Source organism: Manacus vitellinus, unplaced genomic scaffold (genome assembly GCF_001715985.3).
Source record: "Manacus vitellinus isolate BGI_N305 unplaced genomic scaffold, ASM171598v3 scaffold_14_pilon, whole genome shotgun sequence".
Lineage (NCBI taxonomy): Eukaryota > Metazoa > Chordata > Aves > Passeriformes > Pipridae > Manacus > Manacus vitellinus.
This window is the reverse complement of record NW_021939063.1, coordinates 14,614,450-14,640,007: the sequence shown is the minus strand read 5'-3', so window position 1 is coordinate 14,640,007 and position 25,558 is coordinate 14,614,450. Positions and strand designations below refer to the sequence as shown.

Here is a 25,558-nt window from a genome sequence, read left to right as displayed (position 1 = left end):
AGATCCAGAATGAGGTCTGCCTCCCCTTCTGCATTGCCCCAGTGTGACACTGCTGCCTGAGCACCGCTCTCCTCTTGGTGCTCCCAGGCCCTCTCTTTTCCCCTGTTTGACCAAATATTCACTGTCCCTGAACACTAGATCAGTGTGCTGCTGGGGGCACAGCTCCTCCATGCTTGCCGAAGCTCGCACATAAGCCACCAGGAGAGGGGCTGGCGCAGGCAGACCAGCAGGAAGGCTTGGCAGGAGCTGTGTGCTGAGCCCCTTCTTGGGATGTAGGGGCAGGCAGGAACAGGCAGAGCTCTTCAGAGGACAGAAGTGGGGATGAGGCAGAACGCATGAGGGAAGGTGCCCCCCCATGGCACTGGGGCTCAGTGGGTGATGCCATCCATCAGTTGTACCTGAACGCTGCTGGATAGACTCAGCTCGAGCAAAATGATCACCTGAGAGTCTGGGCAGAGCCACGTGCTCAGGAACCATCTGTGTTCATGCCAGCAAGCCTGTGTCAAGAGGCTGCTTTCGTTTGCTTTCACCTTCCATGCGCCGCAGCGGGGTCAGCGCTGCCGAGAGGGAGCCGGGAGCGAGGGCCCGCTGAGCACCGTGCTGATGCCAAGGCCCCAGAAAATAATTAAGTACAAAACAACTAACCGTGATTGACACTGGCCCCCTGGAGACCCATCAGCCGCCTTCCAAAAATGCTCCCTGTCTTTCTGATGACCCTGACGTTCCCGAAGAAGGGACAGAATTATTGCAGAGGCAGCCACAGCCCCTGGCCCCTTCCTTGCATATTGAGTGTGTCTGTCCTCAGCGGAGCTGCCAGCACCCTGCTCTGTGTAGAGCAGCAGCAGAAAGCAGAGACCTTGGACCATACACCACAGCCTTTGTGGTCACTGGCTTCGCTCAGAGCCACAGGCACCCAGCACCTTGCAGGGTGAGCTCAGGAACAAGGACAGCAGATGACAGCCTGAATGGAGAGATGTGCTCCAAGGTCAGGAGGTTCAAGAAAACAAATCCAGGCTTTTCTTACACATCCAAGTCACTCGGTACTGTCTGGCACCAGCCACAACAACAGGTGAGGAGAAATGGCAACACCTTCCACTTGGAACATCTCAAGCCTTTAATGCGAGGAAAGCATAATCCAGCCGCTGGCAGGGAGTTTCATGAGCTATGACCAACAGGTGCTGTGTCCACACAGAGCATTCCTAAACATGATGCTCACTCTGAAATCACAGGCTTAATGCTGTTATTACAGTATTTTTGGAGGGGGGAAGAGCAGGCTTCATCTGCTGTCACATCAGGAGTGAGAGCCCAAGGCTGCTGTACATACAGCATCCTCAGCTGCCTTTGGGAGAGAAAATGGGGCTCAGCACCTTCCCAGTCTCCACTCACTCTATGAGGCAGCAGGGTGTCAAAGCCCTACACCTGGATTTGCACAGCCAGAGAAGCTGACTGCCACCATCAGGGACTACCACTCTCTCCCACTCTCCCAGGAGCATTCCAGCACTGCCTGAGCCTCCATCAGGGCAGGACCACTTGAAACACTGGCAGAGCTGAAGTGGATCAAGAAATCATCCAAATCCATGCAATTGGGGTTGAGGGGGAATCATATTGACAAGCAGAAGGGGACATTGCTGTGCCCATCCTCCATCTGGCAGAGGAAAGCTCAAAAGCTGTCACAGGCACCCTGGGATCTGCTGGGTCATGAAGATCTCATGGCTGTCATGCCTGTTGAAGGGGCTGTGGCTAAGTGGACCTTTCTCCTTGAGCAGCTGCCCAGGGAAGGAGGAGTAAAAACGATGTGAAAAGAGACTGGAGCTTTCTCTTTCTTCAACTCAGAGGTGGTTGCACAGATCCCAACACAGAAAATCCTTGGGAAGGGAGGATGAGTCTCAATCTACAAGGTGTCATCTTCAAGGCATCTCCTTCAAGGCATCTCCAGGGAGCAGCTGGGCAGATGGGAGATGTGAAGCCTGACAAGACCAGCTGCCCACTCCCACCTCACCTCCTGACTTTGACCCTGCTTTTGAACCAGGGGCAGCCTGACAGCTACAAACCAAGTTCCTGGTGTCAGCAGGCCAGTGGCAGTGGGACAAGGATGCTCACTGGGCACCATTTCCCTTTGCACAAGCCCAGGACCTCCCCACGCAGCACCATCCTCCCCAGCTGTCAGCAGCTGTGCCAGTCTGGGGCACTGTGACATTACAGGGATGCAGGAGATCACAGGGACCACCAAGATCCTCAGGTAGGAGCTGCACAAGCAACTCGGAGGCTTGCCACATCCTTGACCCTCTCCAATGGCCAGAGCAAGGATGTGACCCCCTGCCAGACCTGGCTCTGCCACTGTGCCCAGCAGTGACAATCACAGTGCAACATCCAAGCCCAGCTCTTTAGCCTTAGAGGCAGGGCCAACCTCACAGCTATTATTATTATTTTAAGCTGGTTTTGTGCAGACTCAGCAGATGACACTGCATCAGACTGCACCAACAAAAGCTCATCTGTGTGGCTGGAAGGGGAGGGGGGTTGGAGAAGCTGGTCCACAGCTGCTGCCAGGGAGCCCAGCCTGGGGTCTCCCACATGAGAAAGTCCAACATCATTTGTTGTCTAAAACTGGGAAGACCTTCCTAGCACTACTTCCTGCAAGGCAGGGGACTCCCACACCACAGGGACGCTGGCAGTGGCATCCCAGGGAAAGCACTGAGACAGCCACGGTGCAGGGCAGTGGCTGCTCCCAGCATCCCTGAATGTTCTGCAGGATCATGCACTGCCTGAGTGGGGCAGAAAGGAGCACGCCCAGCTACGGAAGGCACCACCCTAAAGCTGCTTTTGCTCCCATGGGTCCTGCCATCCATCTCTGAAACCAAGGAACAACCACGGGAAGAAGTCAGAGAAAGTGGGCTTTGGGGCCCCTTTAGCCAAGCCACGCTGGTGCCCACAGCAGCCACCCTGACACAAGGAAAAGAGGAGAAGAGCTGAGTGAGCACTGAAAACACAGGACCTCAAAGCGCTGGGAAACAGCTCCAATTAGACTCCTTACTGCGGCGCTAAAAGGACAGAGCTCCCACAAAGCAATTCCCTGGGTTGCTTTTACGCCGCACGCGATTAAGAATTAAAGCAACCCAAACCTGAAGATGTGTTAAAATAAATGACCCAACTGCCCAGCAGGCGAGTAGAGCCATCATGGTTTTTTCATGCCCATTACACAAGCATGTGGGGCTCGAGGAGGCGGCTGCCCCTGCCAGCAGCCAGCTCGGGTGCGCTGTCCAGCGCCTGGGAATGCTTGGATAGTCGGCTCCCACATCTCACAGGCACGGGAGCACGTGGGCTGGTGACAGCAACCAGCATTTTAGGTTACTATAGCACTCCTGTTCTGCGCCTACAGCCATTGTGGTCCCTTCCTGTATGAATACATCCAGGCTCCAACAGATCTTGCTGAGCAGATGCTCTCAGGCAACTCCACCACCAGCTACAGCAACCTGGTATTTAAGCTCTTTGCAGTCCCAATATGTAACAGATGAAGATGAGATCAAGGAAGATGTATATGACAAAGAGAAAAACAAGCCCAGCTGCAACCAAAAGCTGTGAGATTCAGCTCTGCACTAACAACAGTAGGACAGTGGCTCAAGTGGTAGCTTGGTCCTCGCCCAGACACTGCAGGGGTTCCTGGGTGCTCCCTGAGGCATGGCATGACACCCTGGAGACAAGATCCTTGGGGATCAGCCCAGGCTGAGGGAAAGATGTGTGCTGAGACTCAGTGGTTGGGCACCAGGCAGGCACAGGTCAGTCCCTCTCTGTCTGCTCAGGCAGAGGACACCAGGACCCCCACCTTTGTGAGGGCTGATGCTCATTGAAGATGGAGCCCATGTGCAAACCACGGATACCTGTGATGTCTGTCTGGGCGTCCTCAGCCTCAGCTGCAGCAGCCCTGCTCTTCCTCTCCAGTTCTTTCATTTCAGGCACATAGAAGTCCCCTTGGCGTGCCAGGGGACACACGAAGTAGATGCGGTCCTGCTTGTAGATCTCGATCCGGGGGTGGGCACACAGCTTCCTCTCCTGAAAGACAGCAGGCAGCCACGAGTCAGGGGTGTGCCTTTGCCCCCCACCCCAGCAGCCCCCCACTACATGGACCTACCGGCCTGGCTGTGTCATAGACTGACCCACTCTGCCTACAGACATGGAGACCCACTGAGGAGCTGTGGGTCCCATCCCAAAACCACAGGGTGCCTTCCCTGTCACAACAGCCTGCACATACCAGGGCAGGCAGGTTTGGCCCTGGGGGTAAGCAGCCAGTCAGGCTCCAGGAGGAGATGCAGAAGACCATGAGAGATTCATTTCCCCCAGCTCAGCCTTGGCTTTGGTGTACTCATTTTGGGCTGGAGCGAGGGGTTTTGGGGAGCCGGGCAGCTGCTTCGCAGAGACCTGCCAAATCTCTGGTTCCCCCCGGCAGCCCGGCCCCACGAGCAGGCGTAGCACTTCTCCACTAATTAATATAATCCAGAGCCGACAGCTCAAGCAGCTCCTTTCAGAACGGCGAGGGCAGGGGGAGTGGGAGATGAATCCCTGGCATTTCAGACAAGTCCCTCTCCTCCTCTTCCTCGCCCCACCTCCCCCTGGCAGCACTCTTCAGGACCTCAGACTCCCCAGCCTGCCAGGGACCCATGACAGGGGCATGTCCCCCTGGGCTGTGCAGCCCACGCTGAGCCAGGGCTGTGGGGACTCTCAGGGTGCCGGGGCAGGGCTGAGGAGCAGCTGGACCCCTCTTGCCACCCCCTCCTCACCCGCCTGCCCGCCAGCTGCTCGCTGGTAGAGGGGGCGGCTGATTACAAGCCGGGTGAGAAAGGAGAGTGTCTCTTCAGCGGATTTTCTTTTTCTTTCTTTCCCCTTTTCAAATCACTGACAGCTTTTATTTAACCCTGCAACCACCCCGATTATCCTCCTCCTCCTGCTCCCTATTCTCTTCCTCCCTCTTGCCCTGACTATTCTCTTCTTCTTCCCTGACCCAACAATTTTCCTCTTCCTCAGCTATCCTCAGTTATCCTCCTCCATCACAGCCCACTGATGTGGCTTGCCCAGACATCCTCCAGCAGGGTCCCCATCCCTCTGGGACTCTCCTTAGCCATGTCTGGCCCCGCTCCAAGGATGAGCTCTATAGGCACATCAATCATGACCTTACAAAAGCCTGTTTATTCCTGACCTCCTTCACCCCTGGGGATGGACCAATGTGATTAAGAATCATTTATTTCCTAGACAAATGCCGGCACCAGGCAGGATTCACAATACAGGCCAACACTGACCCTCTTCCCAGTGCTGGCAGCAAGGATACCTGAAGAGCCACCTCCACGCTGCCAGGACGCTGCGCAAGTAAGAGAAAATCCCACATGAGCAGTTTTCGGGTCCATTCTCCTGGGAAAGCCTGCAGGAGCTGGCAATGCAGAGCCCCAGTTTACCCAGCAGCACCACAGCGGCAGAAGCACGACTCCAGCAGAAGCTTTACCCATCCCATCCCAATGTCTCCGAGCCTGAATTCCGGCACAATTTCCCCCTCCAGCCGAGGAGGAACCACATTCGCGCTCCCGGTGCCGCAGGGACGCGCAGGGACGCGGGCGGGCTTCCAAGGAGCTTGGAGCCCGGAGTTCCCACTCGCGGGCAGGTGAAACACTGAGGCCTGTGGATCAAAACTGTATTAAATAAAAACAAGCCGGGCTGTTTTTAGCAGCAGAGCAGAGGCGGCTCATATCACTCTTGCTTTTTCAGCAACAACGCAGACAAGAACCCTCCCCGCTGCTCTGCCCCTTGCTCTACCAACCACAAGCCCATCCGCCAATCTTCAGCTCAGCTCGTTATTTTAGGTTACTGCAACACACACCAGAGACGGGTATCTCCAAGATTCGCAGGGGTTTTTTTTGGATGCATCCAGCTGGCCCTCCACCACTTAATGCAGATGGGGACAACTCAAAGGATCTTAGAGCAAAGAGACCTTCACTAAACTCATATGAGGTCTCTAACCAGTCTAAAACCTCAGGGCTCCACCCTGGCCTCCAAGACACCCCAAGATGACTTTCCAAAGGCCATCCTGAGACTCCAAAAGAGCAGATCTGGGACATAAACTCTCCCTACAATATATTTAGGCTGCTTCAACTGCCCTTCCAATCACACAGCCATAGTAGTGACTCCCCCAAAGCACAAAAAACACCCCCTCCACACACATGAAATACGGGAATCTTGGCTTTTTAAGGAATAAAAATGCACACCTCTGTGAAGAGCAGAGTCCTGGACTGGCTCTTGAGCTAAATGCTGCTTCATACTCACAGATTATCCCATAAGAGATATAAGGATGCTCCACCCTGCCAGAGTGGGAAGTAGCTTTGTGTCCCTGAAGCCAGAGGAGCACAAGTGCCCTGGAGCCAAAACCCATGGCCAGGAACCAGGTCGGTGGGATGACACTGAAGTGGCCAAACACTCACTGTAAAACCCACACCTGCCTTATTATGGACAGCTACAACACTTGACTTCTTCCCATTTCATCCAGGGTTTTGCCCAAAAGGAAATGGAGAGAAACCAGATCTGGCAATGCTAATTTATGCCTATACAAACCAAATTGGGATCCAGGCAAGTTAGCTGGCCCTAGCTCCTGGCAGGGCTGCTACAGAGCTCAGCACTGACAGGTGGGCTCAGGAGAGGACAACATCCCCAAGAAGGAGCAGAGAGGTGGCAGCTGGGAATGCTGTCCCATCCAGCCTATGACAAAAGGATGAGGCTACCTAAAGACTTGAGGAAAGGGCAGAGGCAATGAAATGGGGAGCCATGACAATGGAAAGGGATAAGGGGATCATCCAAAAAAATGGACAAGGGGATCATCCAAAGGGGATCAGGGAGATCAGCCTTGTGATCATACAAAGGAGATTAGGAAGCAGGCAGAGGCCGGGCAAGCACAGTGAAGCAAAATGCAATCAGGAGGCTGGTGCCAGCACGGGACAGAACGTGTTTGGGATTATCCCAGTGGAGAGAAAGGCTGAAAGGCTGCTGCAAGGCAAAGAAACAACTCGGAGAGACTGGAGAGCAGAGTCCAAAGGCGAAGGCGTAAGCAGAGAGCGAATTAGCAAAGGCTCAACAACATGGCAAAACAACAGAGAGGCTCAACAGGCAATGCTGCAGTGCCGCTGAGGAGGGAGCCCCTCGCTAGCTGTGCTGCTAAACCAACAGATGGAGCAGCACGGGGGACACAGAGTTTGCAAGGCAGAGCCCCGGAGTCAAATCCAATGCTGTCTCACACGGGCAGAGGAGCTCAGCGAGAGGTGAACAGTGGGACACCGACGGCGTCAGGCCAGGCTGCTGGCTAGGACAGCAGGACCAGTAAGTAGGGCAGAGAAGGGGATTCATCCCTCCACAAGGTCGTGCGGTGACACCTCCCTCCTCAGCCTGTGCTGGGAACTTTCCCTTCCTACAGCAAAGACGGAGGCGGCAGCGCCGCACACAAAGATATTGCTCTGCGGGACCCTCCACCAGGCACCCGAAGCACGGGAGTCACTGCACATAATCCATACAGCCACTCTACACACACCCAGCAAAGGCAAATGCATCCAGAGTCCACATGTTCAATCCCAACAGGCACAGCAGCTCCAGAATACTCCTGCTATGTCAGACCCACTGCTTCCCACAAAGCCAACTTCTTCTCGGCCCGTCTGAGGAACACAGCGGGGAGCTTCTCACCACCTTCTTGGGAACAAGGGTTTTTTAAGGGAAGACTCTTGCATCCTGTTTCCCAAGTGAAACAGCACCTTACCCAGTCTTTACCCCAGGTTGTTTCCAAATCACCAACCATCACTGACTCCCTGACTCTCCTTCCTTCAGGTTGCTCTCATCCCTCTAGGAATGGAGAATCTTCTGGCCTCATGCATCAGAAAGGACAACAGGATTATGCACCGAATCAGAATTTTGGGAGAGCTTCCCAAGCAGCAGGAGGTGGCACCTCTTCGGCAGCACAAATTTTCCTTCTACTACTTGTCCATAGGGAACAGACTCCATCATCTGCCCATGGAATGGCTTTGGACACAGCCTCCCAGACTGAAAATGCCCCCACTTTCCCAGGTGGGCAGGAGAGCAGCCCTAGGGCTATGGGACACATGACCAGGGGGCTGAGACATGACCCACAGTCGTTGCAATCCCAGCAGAACTGTGCACAGGAGGAAGGAGGCGGCAGGGTGCTGGCATCATACTGTGCCCCTCAGCACCTGCTGGGAAGCAGAAGGTGAGCTGGGGCACTGCGGGGACCGGCTTTGTCACTCTGTGAAGCTCATCTGCTCAGGAATTCAAATGTCACCAACTGAATCTGCTTCATCTCCCACTGCTGGAAGAATTCGTCTTGTTAGGAGACCACAAACAAGCCTTGTGGATGCTCTCTGGATCCTCGCCATGCCTGGGCACGCTGGCGACCAGGCTCCAGCTGATCCCAGAATGCTTCCAGGGTTGCAGGGATGGTGGTGCAGAGGCAGCTACTGTCCTCACCTTGCTTCTGGCTACAAGCCTTCTGTCCCTACAGTTCCCTCTGAGTCCTCATCGTGACCTCCTGGCACAGCTCACAGGGTGATGGTTAAGCTGGGGAGTCTCACCAGCATCCCCCCAACCAGTTGGAGCATCATCACACCCTCATTGTCACAAGCCTCCCTTCACCTGTGCTTCTGGCTCTTGGGCTGCTCTGGTTAGTGCTGGCAAGTCAGCTGGCACCTGGCAGAGCGTGGGGAGACCCCCGGGGGACCCACCAGCTCTGTCCTCACATGCCAGCAGCTCCTGCCTGCTCAGACAACATAACTCCCCCACATCTTCCTTCCAGCTGGAGGCATCCATCCTCTCAGTGATGGGGTCGGACGCTTCAGTCCCGGGGATTTTAAAGAAACAACAAAACTGCTTGGAGCTGAACGGCCCCAAATCAGTTGCTAAAATTAAAAGCTGAAACTGAGCCACCAGCGAGGACTGGAGGGAGCGCGCTGTGTGCCACATCCTCCTCGCTTCCTCACAAGCTCCATGTTCGGTGTGTCATCCCTGCTTATCTTAGAACACGGGCGCTAGGTAGTCCAGGGAGGCTTTGCAATTCATTTTGCACAGCACCCAGCGCCCTTCAGCACTCTCCCAGTTCAGCCAGGGGACAGACTCCTTGCTGGGCCATCCCTCTGTCCCATACACAGACCAGGGATGTCCCTGTTTCCATTTTTCCTTGCCCAGACAGCAGCTTGAGGCTAAACACCGCTTCGGTCCCACATTTGAGATGATGAAAGCAAAAAAAGTAGAGGCATCCCTTCCTCCTCGGGTTTCAAACTTGGTTTCAACGTGCATTGGCAGTCCAGAAAGCCAAGCACATCCCGGGCCTCATTTGAAGCAGCGTGGACAGCAGTCTGAGGGAGGGGATGGGGGATATTCCCCCTCTGCTCCACTCTTGTGAGACCCAACCCGGAATACTGCCTCCAGCTCTGGGGTCCCCAGCATGAGACAGTTGTGGACACGTCAGAGTGGGTCCAGAGGAAGCCACAGAAACCATCCAAGAGCTGGAGCACCTATGGAGACAGGCTGAGAGAGTTGGGGTTGTTTAGCCTGGAGAAGACTCCAAGGAGACCTCACTGCAGCCTTCCAGTACCTAGAGAGGGCTTGTATGAAACAGAGACTTTTTACCAGGGCCTTCAGGGACAGGAAAAGGGGTAGTGGTTTTAAACTGAAAAAGGGCAGGTTTAGATTGGATGTGAGGAAGACATGCCTTGTGATGAGGGTGGTGAGGTACTGGAAGTGGTTGCCCAGAGAAGCTGTGGATGTCCCATCCCTGAAGTGTTCAAGGCCAGGCTGGATAGGATTTTGAGCAACCTGGTCTAGTGAAAGATGTCCCTACCCACAGCAGGGGGTTGGACTGAATGACCTTTGAAGGCCCCTTCCAAACCCAGTCCTGATTCTGATCCTCCCTGCTGAGCCACAGCCTGACCATGGGAGACAGGGATGAAGTTTGGGTGCCCAGGACTGCCTGCCAAGGGACAGAAGTCAGGCAGGGGCTGGGAAGGAGCCATCAGCCCAAGAGATGGTTTGGGCAGAAGGGAGGACACGTTGCTGGAGGGAGAGGCAAGCAGACATACTTTAATATCTCAAGCATCAAGGAAACCCCAACGCCTCAGCTTGCAGGCCAAGCTGGGTGCACGTGGAGCCGGGCAGGCCCTGCCTCCTGGTGGGATGGCACTCAGAGCCAGCTCCAGCACACGGCACAGCCGCCAACACCAGGCTGCCAAGGGCTGCAGAACAGCTGCTGCTTCCCAGCCTGGAGAAACGCACATTTCAGAGGTAGTGAAACTGCTCCCACACACGTGCACTTTACTTTCAAATCCTCTGGGCTGCAAGGTGTTTCAGAAACAGAAGGTGATATTATTGCAATCAAGAAAAGGCCGTTTCCGTCAGCCAGCAGGAAGAACCAGCACTACAGCAGCAGAAAACAAAGTCTTGCCAAAGGATAACAAATCCTCCAGGTAGCAGGATACAGCGCCTGGCAATTAGCACCTCCCACGCTATCAGCATCCCTCCCTGCCCTCAGCACTAACACATGTCCCACAGCAGGCCTGTGTCCTGCCTGCAGCCAGGACACACTGCCCTGCCGACACGGCAGCGCTGTGGCTTCGGGACAGGCAGGTGAAAATCAGCCCCCGAGATCCTCTCCCCAGCACTGAGAGGGAGTGGGAGTGCATTTGGACCACGGGAGCTGTGAAACACCGGGCTCGATAGCTGGGAGAGTTTTTCATTTTCACCTCAGCGAAGGCAGCCCGCCATGCAATTTACACCTCGCCCGCCTGCGCTTCCCGGGGCCGGATCACCCAGCTGCTCCCATGGCTCCTCCGGGTGGGAGCTGCAAAACGGCACAGCCAAACTAAGAGGCAAAGGAATGAGCCTGGGTGGGCTGGTGGGTTTGTGAGGTCCCAGCACCCTGAGAAGGCTGACAGGGACAAGGCACAGGCGCCCAGGTCACTGCTGGAAGCTGCTGTCAGAGTCATGAACATGTTTCTTCCTCCCTAGCATGGTGGGACATTACATCCTATCCTCCAGCAAAAGGGAGAAAGCTCCAGCCCCTGCCTCACTGCAGATGCAGACATGCTCTGGATCTCCTCCCCTTTCGGAACCCAATTGAGCTGTAAGAGAAATTCTGTAGCACATGCAGGAGCATCCCCCATCTTCAGAGATGAGATGAGCAGCAAGTCCCAACGAGATAAAACCTTTCAGAAAGTAGCCAGGAGCAGTCAGAGTGCCCAGTGTGGAGGAAGGACAAGCCCTGGACAAAGTTGTCAGCCCAGACATGCTCAGGTACATTAGTCCATGTGCTTTCAGGGATGTATCCTACTGCCTCCAACCATGGGAATGTCACCTGCAAAATAAGGAGCAGATGGTGCAAATACACACAATTCATGGGGCTTGGGTCCCCCCTGGTGTTATGGTTATTTGGTAGTAATTAGTCCTGGAGCAGAGAGTTTCAGAAGTGAAGCAAACTTTTGCATTAAAAAAGATATATTTTCCTAAAGACTCAGTGCTTTCCACATCCCCTAGTTCTGCCTTGCTCCTATACCCACCATGGGTAAGTGAAGCCAGCTGAGCTGACGGCTCTCACCAGCTTCCCAGAGCTCCACTCTTATGTTCTCACACTCTCCCTCCTACCCGACCCCACCACATCCCATTTTCTCCTCCTCCCTCCCCATCACAGCCACACGCTAGCTCTCTGAAGGGGACTTTGGTTTTAACCACTCTGAAAGCTCAAATACTGGATTTGAGTCATTATACAACAAGAAACCCGTGTAAATCCACATAATCTCTCCTCGCCAGAGGAACCAGTCCTGTGCTCCTGTCCCAGTTCCTAGGAACTCCATCACTGTGGGAGCACACGGGTCAACAGCTGCACACAAAAGGAGGTGGATGAGACTGCGGGAGAGGAGGACCACAGCTGGAGAGGGCTGCCTCTGCTTCGGAGAGCAGATCTCCAGGGACCAACGCTCTTCCCAGCCCTCGGAGGATGCTTCTTCAGCATTAATCGCCAAGCTGAAGGGGTTGATGCCATGATCTCTGCCATCACGGGTGACTGGAGTGATGCTAAATCGCTTTGTCTGCTCTGTTGCTTCGGCGAGGCTGCCAGGAGCAGCAGCTGTGGCAATTTCTCTGACTCCTGTCAAGGCAGGGCCTTTCAGGAAAGGGATCATTATCCAAGATGTTCTCCGGTCTGTCTTGCCTTGGCCAGGCAGCCCACTGCACTGCAGCCTCCCACTCTGTGTGGGGCACCACGCAGCTAAAAAGAGCTTCTTTGAAACGTGCCTTTGTTAGGCTGATTGCAGGGAGGGTAAGCCCCAGCCTAGAGTAATCTGCCCCACCCTGTCCAGAGACACCCAACAGCAGGTGGTTTCTTCTGGTGAGAGATCTTCTTCCACGGCTAACTTGGAGTTCTCCTCATCCAAGTGGACATTCCCAACCCACATGGATGGCTTTCTCCTGGGCCACCCCTTGCTTGAGTACCTGCCCTTCCACAACAGGGATGTCCGGTGGGGGCTTTTCATTCCCAACCTTCTCTCCTGCAACAGGTCCTGTGATGAAATCCTTGAGTGGCAAAGTCAAAGCAACAGAGATGGAGCAGGAGCAGCACTGCCTGGTGTCCACAGTATGTGGGAGCTCTCAGTCTCCCAAACCAAGAACCAGGCTGCCCCTTCCAAATCTCAACCCTTTCCTCTTGCTCTCTGGATTGCAGGCATCTCCAGCTGCTCTTCCACAGCCTGTCTGTCACCAGGACAAACTCAGGACACGTGTCACATTAATACCCCCAGGAAGAAAATGGCGCAGTGGAATAAATACCCTGCTGTCCCTTCCTACCTCCTTGAACAACCTTGTCTTTCTGCAACGCCCCCAGTTCCCAGGCTACATGGAATACATTTCACGATGAGCTAAGCTCAGCCTCACACCATCCCTTCACAGCTGAGAAAGCCAAAAAGGGAAGCTGAAGAACCTAACCTCGCTGAACTTGCAGAGATAAAGCCACCAGCATCTCAGGGCAAAGCCACGATGCAACCGCCTGATTCCCAGACAAAATAGTCCTTCCCTCCCCACCCACGGGGACTTACTGTCAGGCTTATTGGCCTCATTTGGAAGGCAGGGAAAGTCACCAAAGAGGAAGATCAAGCAGTTTTCAGCCTGGTTTTCTGAGAAGGAATAGGCAAGATGATCCATCCCAAGTACAACACGTTGGCAAATCTGACATCAGAAAGCAAGTTTTCAGGACAGGAGGATCTTCCAAGCTATCAGCTAAGTGCAGCCAACAGTGGAGAAAGATTGCTTGAGCTCCTGCTCAGGGAAATCCAGGTTTGACTTGAGTGACAGGGATCCTGCCCAGGCTCTCTGCTGTAAAACACACAACCACGGGCCACCGCTCACCCTCGGTTCACTGCTCTGCCTGCTCCTCCTTCCCTTGCTCCAGGGACAGACATCCCCATGTTTTAAAAGCAGGCCAGAGCCCGGGACAAGCTCCTTTCTGAATGTTTATAAATGAACAAGAGGCATTTCCTCACAGGCTTCCAGGAAAGCCGCCTACAAACCCCCACGTCCAAGAGCCTGCACCTCTCCCCAAAAAGGCGGCAATCCTGCGGGGCAAAGGGCAAAGAGTGACAATTCCTCCAGTGAGCTCAGCTAACGAAGCCCCCAGAGCCCCCAGCCACGGCACGCCAGCGGCGGTGAGGATTCGCCCGAGGAAATCCCCAGCGCGAACAAACAGCGCTGGCGGGCAGAAAGCGAGCGGCACAGGGACGGGCAGGCTGCCTGCAATGCGGGAGGGGGTGGGAACGCACGAGAGGCTAGGAGGGGGTAAGGGAGGTGAATGAGCGGCACCAGGCAACTTCATCAGGGACCTCGGGACAGCTCCAGGTGTCCCCGAGCCGGGATGTGCCATTTCGGCGGCCGCACGTGCTGACTGACCTTTCCATCCGCGCTGCTCAGAGCTGACATGGGGAGGCGAGGTGAGGCTGGGCACCTGCCTGTCCTCTGCAGCCCTCACCTCCTCCACCCCGGCCCACCAGGGACCCCAGCACAGGGTCCCAGGGGGCTCATTACCTCGGTCTGGAGAGGAGAGCGCCTGCTGAGCGCGCTGCCGCGGTGTGCCGGGCGTGCGGGGAGGCAATGGCTGGCGGTGCCAGCAGGGACACAAACCGAGTGCCTCCAAAGCCAGGCTCTTCTGCCGGCAACAGAGGCAGCAGGGGAGGGGAGCAGCTGCTTCCAGCGACCTTTGCAGTCTGGCGACGGCTCCTCCAGCACTGGATCATCAGTTTGACTGCGCAGATCAATCAGGAGGTGAAATAGAAGCAGTTAGGCAAGGACAGAGCCCAGCCTCACTGTCCTTCCAAAAGCCTGTGGCTTTCTGGGTCCCATATGCTCCCAAAGGTGCAACGAGCTGGTAACACTCCAGGGATGCACCAGATCTTCTCAGCTTTCCAGATCTTCCCCTGCTAGGGAGCCAACTCCCCACCTCCATCACTGCTCTGCTCTCCCAGGTACCCCAAACCATACAAAGCCCTGTGTAACATCACTGATGGCAGCACACCAGCCTCCAGAGCTGGCCCAGATCCTCACTAGTGCCCTCTGAGACCTGCAGGACATCCTTCCTCTTCCCAGTGCTGTGATGTCCTTCCTCAAGCTCCAGGTACCTGGAGGATGGGGAGGGCTTTGGGGAAGCATATCTATCCCCAGATATGTCCTCTGTCCCCATCTGCCCTTCCCCAAGCAGATGTGGCTTGTCATGGGCAGAAAATGTACACTGCCCTCTGCAGCCCTGTCCAAGGAAGGGTGCCGGTTCTTGGATAGCAAGAAGGGAGGGATTTGGACACTGGTCCTGAGCCCCATGGAACAGCAGCACAAGGCCAGAGCTGAGCCAATGCTATGGGTCCCAAAGTAGCTCCCACCAGGAGACAGAGCTTTGCAGGGGAACTGGTGGGAGACGCAGCCAAGGGCTTCTTGGGGTGGCAAGAATTGAGCAAGGGAGGGACAGGTGAACATGGCAGCTACAGGTGCATGTGAGAGAGGAGGAGGAAGATGCACAGAGAGGAGCCAATGGCTCCTCCAGTGTGAGCCCACAGCATCAGGCAGCTCCTGCAGCCACAGCAGCCGCTTCCTCTTTGTTCCTCGCCTGAACCGCAAAAAAGTACCGGAGCAAGTGTTTCTCCGACACTGACCTCTTGATAAGCTTTTGCCAACTCACGCTCTGGTTACTGTATCGCTGGGCAGACGTTACCCCAAGCTGTGAATGCGCACAGCGTGAAAAGCAGAGCAGCTGGCCACAGCAGATGATAGATATCTACCTTCCTGCATGTCAAGGAGCTGCCATCAGCTCCCGGTAGAAACAAAGCCCAGAGGAGTAGGTGAGAGTAACTGGCCATCCAGTGCCAGGGTGAAAATGCAGGTATCCACAGTGGGAACAAAGCCATGGTTTTCCTCCTTTCAGCCTTCCCAGGATGCCTTATAACCACATGGGGTGGGAACAGAGCCCATCAGCAAATGCATGAAGCCAGCAGGTAGCTGCAGACAGGGCAGTTCTGTGACCAGCCAATCCTCTTCATTCCCACAGGGCCAGGACATCCCTTTGGGTTTAATCTGAAAGGCAACAGCCCCCAGTGCAGTGCTGGGACAGGGACTCCCAGACCAACCACTCTCCCAGCTGCCTTAGAGTTCTGTCTTTGACCTTCAAGCAGCCCTTTTGCCTTAGGATCCATCCTGCAGAGCTGCGCAGGTAAGGGAAATAGACACTGTAGCAGCTTTAAATATACCAGGAGATCTTCTGGTTAGTGCTATGTGGAAGGGGAGAAGAGAAGCAGAAGTTTTCAGGGGTCCTGTGATGCAAATGTGTGTCCATCCACAAGTTATCACTGTCATAAGCAGTCAGAGTCAGGGATGCAGAGCAGTTACTAACTTGCTCTCCCCAGTGCACTGTGTTCTGTCACCCCCCTTCATCCCCGCAGTGTTGTTATAATTCCTCGCATTAGCAGAAGATGAAGAGGTGAAACCATCCGTCTGCAGAGCAAGCACCCAGCGGTCATCGTGCAAGCCGCCAAAAAAAAATCACCCCAATTACTCCATAGCACCAGAAAGTCCCAGGCATCCTTCCGCTCTGAGCCTTTGAAATGTAAAGCTGCACTGTTCGGTGTCATTTAATTTAGAGCTCAGCCTCAGATCAGCAGAGCCTCGCTGAGCTTTAGGAGGAACGCAGCCATGCAAAATGTACATGTGCAAAACTCAGATGTCAGTGGCCTGGAAGACAAGCACACCCCCAGCCCCACCAGTGACTCCATTTTGTGGCCCCAGCGTCTCTCTTTTGCCATCCCAGTGCCAGAGGAGGAAGATCCTGTCCCAAAAGCTGTATCGGGGCTCTGCTCCAAGTCAGCACAGAAACCTCTTTCCCGTTTGTCTCTGGTACCCAGGAGAGGTGACTCCCCTTTGGCATCTCCCTTCTTAGGCAGTTTTGTTCCTCTCCTCTGTGCTGGAGGCACATCCTTTTTCGGACTACAGCCCCAGCCCTTCTACCAGCCCTGGCACAGCAGAGGCACCCTACTAAGGGAGAGCTGATCTCCAGCAATCCCAGTAGAAAACATGAGCCCATGCTCAAGCCAGGCACGAGCCTCCACCTCCTCACACTCATCGCAGCATCGAGGAGCCCAGGAAAGGCAAACATCAGGTGGGCTGGGGACAAAGAAACAGGATGGTGCCTTGGCACAGCTGGAGGCACTGGTCCATCAGGTGCTGACCTGCTCTTGGGGGTTATGGGTACCTTCGGTGTCTTCCCATCACTAGGCACCACACCAGATCCTGAGAGAAATCAGCTCAAGGGTGACAGAGGACAAGCACTGACTCATGGCTCAGCCAGGCTCCAGGGAGCTCAGCCCCCTCTGCCCACTGTGGTCTGACAGCAGGGGAATGAAAGGCTTTCCTCACTCCTACATAGTCAGGCAAAGTCAGATGCCCAACACATCTGGGGCCAGATGATTACCCACCCAGCACACTGGCCACAAAGCAATGCCTGCCAGCCCCGGGCATGGGTGGTGGAGTTACAAACTGGCAACATTTCTATTAAAGGCTCTGATTTCCTCTGGTTTGGCTGAAGCACAGGTTGGAATAAGCTGCCACATACTGGAAAAGAAAAGGCACAAAAGGAGTCCTGGAGCTGAGGGTTTACAGCCACTCTCCAAAAACCTGCAAGCCAATAATTAAGCACAGCTCAACCTTCCTCTTTCAAGGAGGACCAGGCTGCAAGCTGCAGGATTTGGCAGCATGATTTTCCATAGCCTGTTGGGACAACCTGACTTCAGCACTGGGTATTTGCTCCTCAAAGCAGGATGGGAGGTACTGCTTGTATGTAGGTGTGCACTGAACCGCTGCACCTCTCTGTACCCTGCACCCACTCCTCAAAAGCTGTGAGTCCCTATGGGTCCAGGCAGAGAGACAACTACCAGGCAACAAACAGCACAAACAGAGGAAAAGCACACACTGAGCCCATGAAAGCCTCCCCAGGATGTGAGCACCTCCACACCTGCCACACTCTTAAGGACTGGCAGCTCTGGACACCTCCAGCCTGCTGCCTCTGCCCAGGGCCACCAGCACGCAGTGGCATCAACTCAAACAGCACCCACAGGGCAGCAGCTGCTGCAGGCAGGCAGAGATGACAGGGGGTTGTGTGTGTGTATATTTATCTCCCTGTCAAAAGGAGACCCCCGAGGGACTTCCAGTGTGACCCTCTGCTTTGGAGTAAACAGCTGGGCTCGGCTGCCCCTCTGGTGCTCCAGCTGCCGGTGCAGCCCCAGAGCCTGTGCCTTGCCTATGGCATGTAAGCTCCAAGCAGAAGGAGCAAGAACCGATTTTTCTCTTTCATCCCTGTGATCCAATCACTACCCAACCCCGCAACTCATCCATCCATATTTTGACTCTGTGCAGAAGAGAAATGTTTTCATTCTCCTGAGCTCCCCGAAGCGGGGCCTTTCCTGTCCTTTTATACCTAACTAGAAAGGAAAAAGTGCAAGTTAGTCATAGCACAATGGTCCCTTTTCTAGAGGTAAAAATGCCACTGCTTTCAAATGTATTATCTGCCTGCTCCACAGGTTTCAAAGTGGGAGCTTCACAGCCAGGGAAACTGGGCCAACAGTGTTTGTTGGAAAAGAGCAATACTTCTAAGAAGGTGATTCACATTTCATCCGGTTCATTTTGCGGCTTCTCAAGCCTGGCACAGCTGGCAAGGTCTGGCTCAGAGGGCTATGGGGAAGAACCTGTCCAGACAAAACTCATTAGAAAGCAGCTAAAATAATTGCAGTGAGGCAGATCAATCTCATCCTTGAATTAATTGACTAGCTGTCAAGAAGGGAAGACCCCAAGGTTTGGGACACTGTTGCTGCTGGAAAGAGCAAGACACATCTCTAATGCCTGACAAAGAAAACCTTTTGAGCTGACTGTATCCTCTGGGATTCTCTATAAATACATCTGGGGAAAGCATACGTGCAGATTGAGTCGATAAAGAGATTTGACAGAAAAGCACTGTAGTATTTTACTGTCCCTCCTTGCCCAAGGCAAACCATTTCAGTTCTTTCTCTCCCTTGGACAGCTGGATGAAATATCCACGGCTTCCTCCATGATCATTAATCCTCACTGCAAAGGAGAGAGGAGAGAACATCTTTGTCTCTGAGCAGATTCACCTCTGTGATAATTTTGCAAGGTTGGGTAAGTCATTGCTCTCCCAGCTTTCCAAAGCAGCAGCTGGGAGAGTGAGGTGGCTTCCTGCTATCTCCTGGGATGAAAAAGCCCCCCAGCAGGACCACTAAATGACAGCCAGCACTGGGTCAGGCTTTTGGCTGTCAGGTCATCAGAGATGCCCACACAGTTTGGCATGCATGGGAAAGCAAGTGCTTGAAATTTGTTCTTCTTCCAGGAGCTGCCTTTGGAAATGCTCCTGGAAAAGGAGCTAGGATGGTAATAGGATTGAACTGCTGGGCATCACAGGAAACCATCCAGGGTGGCAGAGACCTGGGGCTGAGCTGCCAGCTGGAATGACCTCCCCAGGGTTGTGGTGATGTCCTCATCACTAGAGGCTTTCAAGATGCAACTGGATGCTAGACAAGCTCCTCCATGCTCCCTTTTCCATGAAAGGTTGGACCAGACTCTTTTTCCAGGTATCTTACAACCCAGTCTGTTCCCATTTTGTGAGTAATTGGAACTGGGGAGGCCACAGTGGCCAGGAGCCTGCATCACACACCAGCTGCTTCCCCGGGATCAGGACTCCCCTGCCTGCTGCTGGAACAGACTCTTGTATGAAGTCAACAAAAATTTGGGGAAAAAAATGGGAGATTTCACGACATCAGCTGCAGAGGCAGGAAAGGAGCCTTTGTAACTATCAAAACTTAAAGCTGGTCAGAAAACCTTTTCTGGTCAAAGCAGTGATGCTGTCAGAGCTGCAGTTTTACACCTGCCCCCCCGTGCAACAGAACAGCAGAGCCAAAACAGACACTGCACACTTGTGCTTGCAAGAAGAAAGGTGCTTGCAGGCACAAGGCAGTGGAGAAGCAGGAATGGCACTTAGGCAGAGGTTGGGAAACCAGCACACATCGGCTGGCACTCACTGGTGTGCCTGGCACAGCTTGGCCATGCCAGCACTGAATATGAAGCACGGTCAGTGTTTATTCACCGCCCACCCGCAAGGACCAGGGAGAAGCTGACAGCAGATGAGTAGTGGCCTGGGGCTGCCAGATTCCTCTGGGGAAATGGGGAACAGGGGATGCCTGCTGCGAGTGGCAGGAGACGTGACGCAGAGCCCCGGATCCCCATATGTTCCATTAGCCGCGCAGGAGGAGCACGTTCCCCTGCAGACTCAGGTTAAACGGACCTGCTCCGCTGCACGAGCCGACCCCGAGCACGGTCCAAAGGTCCCTGCAGCGCTAAACGACATTGCCCACCAAAACTCCCTTCCCCACCTGGCTCAGCATCCTGCCCTCCCCTGCCCGCTCCATGCTGAAGGCGAGGTCACAGGACTGAAACATCCTCGGATGGTTTCGTCGCTAAAAATATTTAATAAATAAAAGTCGTTGCGAACGCGCGAACTGATGTGATGTGACATGCAGCTGGGGGTTGCCAACCAGGAGCGAGCAGCCTTGCTGGAGAGAGGGCCCACTGAAAACCAGCTGTCAGTGCAGGTCAGCGAGAGATGAACGTGCCCCAAAGGCACAGACACCTCAGGGTCCCTCTCCTCTTCCTGTTGCTGCATGTCACCTTTCGGACAGGCTCGAGCTGGAGCATCACGGTGCCCACCCCTTGCCTGCTCCTCCCACTCAGCCCAAGATCCAGAGCTTCAGTGGCTCCTGGCAGAGAGCACATACCAAAGGTGTTCTCCATCCAGTCACTCCAGTGCTCATCCTCAACACCAGCCAGGCTGGTGGGCAGTCAGGAATGGTCCGTGTGCAGTGCACAAGCCACGTGCGACCAGACCTATAGCCTGGCTTGAAACCCATTCAAGGGCTCCAAAAACACTTTTCCTGGAGTCTGTATCCTTACTCCAAATGCCTGCCAGGCCAGGGCCCAGCAGCCTGTCACACTGTCAGCTCTGGTCTCGTCCCTGCCATCAATATGAGTTAGACACGTCAAATCCTCTATGACTCTCTAGGACTTCTTTCCCCCGTTATTATTTGGTGTGCAAGGATCACTTACCAGCAGCATCATGTAACCTCCTGTCTTCCTGGGAACTCTACAGACCTATTTCCAAGTGCACATGGGCTTAAACTGATGGTCAACCCACTCAACCAGGCAGCTGAGGCACCACCTGTTCCCCCCAGCATCCTCTTTCAGCAAACCAATCCCCACAGTCATTTTGGAGCATGGGAAAAGGGCACAAGGCAGATGGAGAGCTCCATCTCCCAGAAAGCCACAGGTGTATTCTGCAGTGTGATCCATCGATACAAGGAGGGAGAAGGTCATCCAGATGAGTCCTTCCAGTCCACATGATGAGGCATTGAGGGCAGCATAGTCCCAAGCTGGTGGTTCTAAGTTCTGGATAAAGATACCCTGCTCCTCCTCCTGCCTGGATAGACAGGTATGAGACTGAGTGGCCTTGGTTCAGTAAGGGCTCCACCTTGGGCACTGGTCTTCAGCCCACAGTCCCCAGAGCTTGCAGGAGACCAAAGGAGTTCATGAGGACAAATGAAGTTGTGACTGAAGAACAGCACCAGCAGAGAGGGCTGGGCATCTGTAGTGCTTCCTAGACCTCTGGAGGAAAATTCAGGCAGGAATTGATCATCTGAAGCTACCACTGTGATCAGCTCTCACGCACGTGCAGACTGCAGTCTGGACTGCTCTCATACGACAAGCTGACATTTAAAAATGCTTCATGCACAGAGCCCAAAATAAATAAACTAAATCATCCAGGAGAAAGAATTTAAGTGGAAAAACATCCAAATAATTGAGCCCTGTTTGCAAATGTTTTACCAGCTCCCAACCCCCCAGCCTCAGCCTCCTGACACAGCCAAGCAAAAAGATTGCTTCACTGTTTCGCCCTTAAAACACAAACCTGGAATGGGAACGCGGCTCCACAGACCTTCATTTGTAACAGCTGGGAGAAAAGGATTTTCCACACATTTGAGCAAAGTCAGCAGCCTCAGCAGTGTGGTCAGGGAAGCAGGAAGGGAAAGACAAGGTGCAGCCATACTCAAGAAGGGCGCTGGGCACCGAGGCTCAGTTAGACTGTGGACCATGGGCAGGTTCCCAGTCCCCCACAGACAGAAAGGCATCCACGTTACAGAGCTGTTTGGGGCACTGGGTAGAGGAGGAGAGTCTCAAGGATGGCACAGATCCCGGACATGTCAGCAGGGGAAACCACAGCAGCACCAGAGAGAAGGGAGGAGTGTTCATGGAGTATTTCTGTACTGAATTTAGGACAAAGCCAGACGACATGGGCAGAGGATGCCAGTGAAATGTTTGCTCTTCCATGGGAAGATATAAAACACAGCTCACAGGCCCAGATAACACACATTTCAACATGCTGAACTCCCCACTAACAAGCTGTCCACATGTCAAAGGGTGATTTCTGGCCAGCTGGAGATGCTGGAAAGTCCCAGGAGAGACAGCAGCCTGTACCTGCCAACATTCAGTGGGTAAGTAGCTGACTCTGGCAAGCACAGGCTGGTCAGGAAAAGACTGAGCCAAGGCAAAATAAATGGATGGCTGCAACTGGACCAGATCACTAAGAAGCACAGGAGACCAGCATAATTATTGCCAACCAACACACGTTTACAGCTGTCAGATCCTGTTGGCAAACATGATTTATTTTTGTGGGGAAGGCAGGCTTGACCGATAAACAAATCGGCACCCATGCCACTCAATCAGGCTCCGAGAAGATGCAGGACTTGGCATCATTTCCCATTTTTAATTGAGAAACTACAACTCCATCAAAGGACAGAGGCATGCACTTGAAGATGCTATTAGCTGGCTCAGAACAAATCCATGACTGGGGGGGGCTTTGGCAGGGGACAAGATCTCCACCAGAGATCTGTGTGTCACAGCAATAAGACCAAAGCTGAAATAAAGGATCCATTTGTGCTGCTGACAAGTCAGAGAACTTTATAAGCTGAAAGCAGGTACAAAAAAAAAGTCCAAAAAAGAACCCAGGAATTAAGAGCAGAAAATATGGAAAACATTGGAAAATATGGCAGTGGAGGACTTTACAAGCTCTGTATATTTAGCTTAGCAAAGAGAGAGGCGAGAGGTGACTGCATCCTAAACTGCCGTAGCTGACAAGTGGAACAAAGCTTGCTCCAAGCTACTGGTCAAAGGAATAACACATTTCCCTGGCTGTGAACAGGAGCAAGCCGTGTCTCTCTAGTACCTTGTGGAGCACCCTGCTCCCTCTGCAGGGAGCCAAGGTGTGGAGGAACATGACAGCCTGTGTCAGGCAGGAGCCAACCTGAGAGCCTCCCAAATCCTCCCTGGCATCACAGAGCCCGTACCAGCCACTGCTGCCCGAGATGTGCACTGCAAAGGAGCGATTCACAACCCATAGAAGTGTGGAAGGTGTGAATACAGAGCCCAGGGGAAGAAAAAAAGCTGAAGTTTTGCTGAAGTTGGAGTATACCCTTACAAGACCCATCTAAAGAGGTTAAACTACAGTTTTCCAAGTTAGGCAGAGCCTAAGGTCAGTCAGATGGTGCTCTGGTTCTTAGGAGGGTGCAAAGCAGTCAGGATGATACTGGCACCCCTCCACCTCCACATCCTCCTTGGCTGAAGAAAGCACAAAACTGACTCTAAAACCCACAGAAAGAGGCCAGCTTGAGCCAGGCTCTTGTAGGGCTGCAGCAGGAGACACCTCAGCCCTGCCTTAGCTACCTCTCTGGCTGCCACAGGAATCCAGGGGCTGGGAGGTCCAAGCCCACCTGCCTGGCAGTGCCTGCTGGATGCCAGCACAGAGCAGAGAGATGGAGGTACACACAGCCCACCACGGAGAGCTCATTATACCCAAACCAGAATAAACACTCCTTGAAATGGCAGGAGGCTACAGGACTCCTTGAAATGGCAGGACAGTTTCCAGAGCTGTCAGAAAGGGTTCCCACCAGGGAAGAGCTTTGCTGGAGCTCTTCCTTGCTCAGGAGTCGACACTGCCAGGTCTGACAGGCAGCTGTGTCAAGGTGCAGGAGTGTAACCCCCCAGGAAAGCAGGGCATACCTACTTGGAGACAGGGAGAGGCATCAGCAGGAGTTATTATGGAAGAAATTCTTTCAAAGGACACTAAATATGTCTATGCCTTAAATAACCCACACTCAGAGTAACAAGCCAGTGGGCTCTCCTGGGCCTCTCCAAAGGCCATTCTAGCCAGCAAGTTGCTGCCAATGTGCCATCCCAAGGGAAGGATGTCCTCTTACCTGCCAGGGATGGCTACAGCCATTTCCCCACAGATCCTGACAGTTGTGCCTGCATATGGAAATGCCAGCTCCTGAGCCCCACAGGAGCTGGGGGAGGGGGTGAGGGTGGGAAGGATGGACAATACATCCTGCTCCATGTCAGCTCATCTCCCTTCCATCCCTAATGAAAGGAGACTCTGTCATCCTATGTCTTGTTTTTAATTATTGTTATAAATTTTATTTTTAATGTTTCCTATCCCTCTGAAGCAGCAGCAGACTGGGAAACACAAAGCCCAGCCTGCTGAAAGCCGGCACCACTGCACCCTCACTGCTCAGGAAACACAAGCATTCCCAGTAACTTCCGCTCAGCACCAGTGACTTCAGAGGGAGCCACATTCCTCCTCCTTGTCCACCAGCCTTTGGGACTAGATGTCCCCAAGTTAACCTCAGGGGATGCCGTGGGAATGCTGTTGGAGAGCCAGCTGTGGTGAGGCTTCCTCCAGCTCTGGCCCCAGACTTCCTACGACCTATCACTGTCCTGTTCCCTCAGCTGGACCCCAAACCTTCAGCTCCTTTGCCCCACACATCTCCCCTCCAGTCCCCTTCTCCTCTTGTTCCTCTTCCCTATTTTTCAGCATCTCCAAAGGTTTCTCCACCCTCACTCCTCACATTCCACCCCTCTCCCTGCCTCCTCCAGTTCCTTCTCCATCCCCTGCTCTCTCACACCTCCTTTCTATGACTAGGCAGCCATGTCATCCTCCCTCCACTTCAGCTAATTCCCTCTCTCTTAACAGGAGCCAGTGTTTCATCTCTGCCAGTGAGTCCCCTTTTGTGCCTCCTGGCTTTTGCCATCCCACTCCCTTTCTCCCTGTGGCTGCTGGGATGGAAGGACAGCAGAGGGACCCGCACTCGGCAGGCCTGACCCCCGGCTCTCATTAGCAGCGCCCTTCTCAAAGCAGGCACAGCATGAAATAAATAAATAAAACAAATCTCTGTCTCGCTGTCTCGGGTTGCTTAAGGGAGCTGGGCTCTGGGGGTGGGATGAAGGATGCTATTTGGAGAAGCTGTCTCCATGGCAACCCCCATTCCCACCACCAAGCGGGCACAGGTCACCTGTTTCCACTAAAGTTTCCCCCTTCCCTCCCCATCCCTCCACCCCAGGAAGTGCCAGCACAGCCCCAGGGGTGCAGGCAGTCCAGCCCGAGGGAGAAGCAGCAGCGATGCAGGAGAAGTGGCAGGGATGCTCCTGGCATGGGTGCAAACAGCCTCCAAAGTCCTCCATGCCTTGACTTCACACTGGAGAAAGGCAGGGCATCCCCACGGTGAGCCCACTGCCCCCTGCTCCACCCAGCAAGGCAACTCCCTTGTCCCCCTGCCTGTGTCCCCACAGTCAGTGCCAGATAGGCAGGGAGGCTGTCCTCTGCTGCAGGACATCTGGACAGACACAAGCACACACCCTGACTCACGTGCTGCTGGGACTGGGGCAGAGATCAAAATGCGTCCCCTCCCTCTGGTGCTGTGTTTCCGTAGGATTCCAGTTATTTTAACTCAAATTCGGCCGCTCCCATTAAACGCTGCCAGGTGCTCCCAGAACAACCCGTGGTTCCCTTTTTAGCTCTTAACAATTCCATCCCTCACGCGACAGCTGCGCTGCCGGGACCTTTCCCCAG

At 54.0% G+C, this 25,558-nt stretch overlaps 1 protein-coding gene across 1 annotated transcript in view; it reads right to left on the bottom strand.

The window, feature by feature from the left end:
- TEX264 (testis expressed 264, ER-phagy receptor) overlaps window positions 1-25,558 on the bottom strand; it is a 38,280-nt gene that overhangs the window by 4,066 nt on the left and 8,656 nt on the right. The window contains exon 5 of the mRNA XM_008921213.2: window positions 3,876-4,047. Coding sequence (XP_008919461.2) covers window positions 3,876-4,047 — 172 coding nt within the window. The remainder of the gene's footprint in view (window positions 1-3,875; window positions 4,048-25,558) is intronic.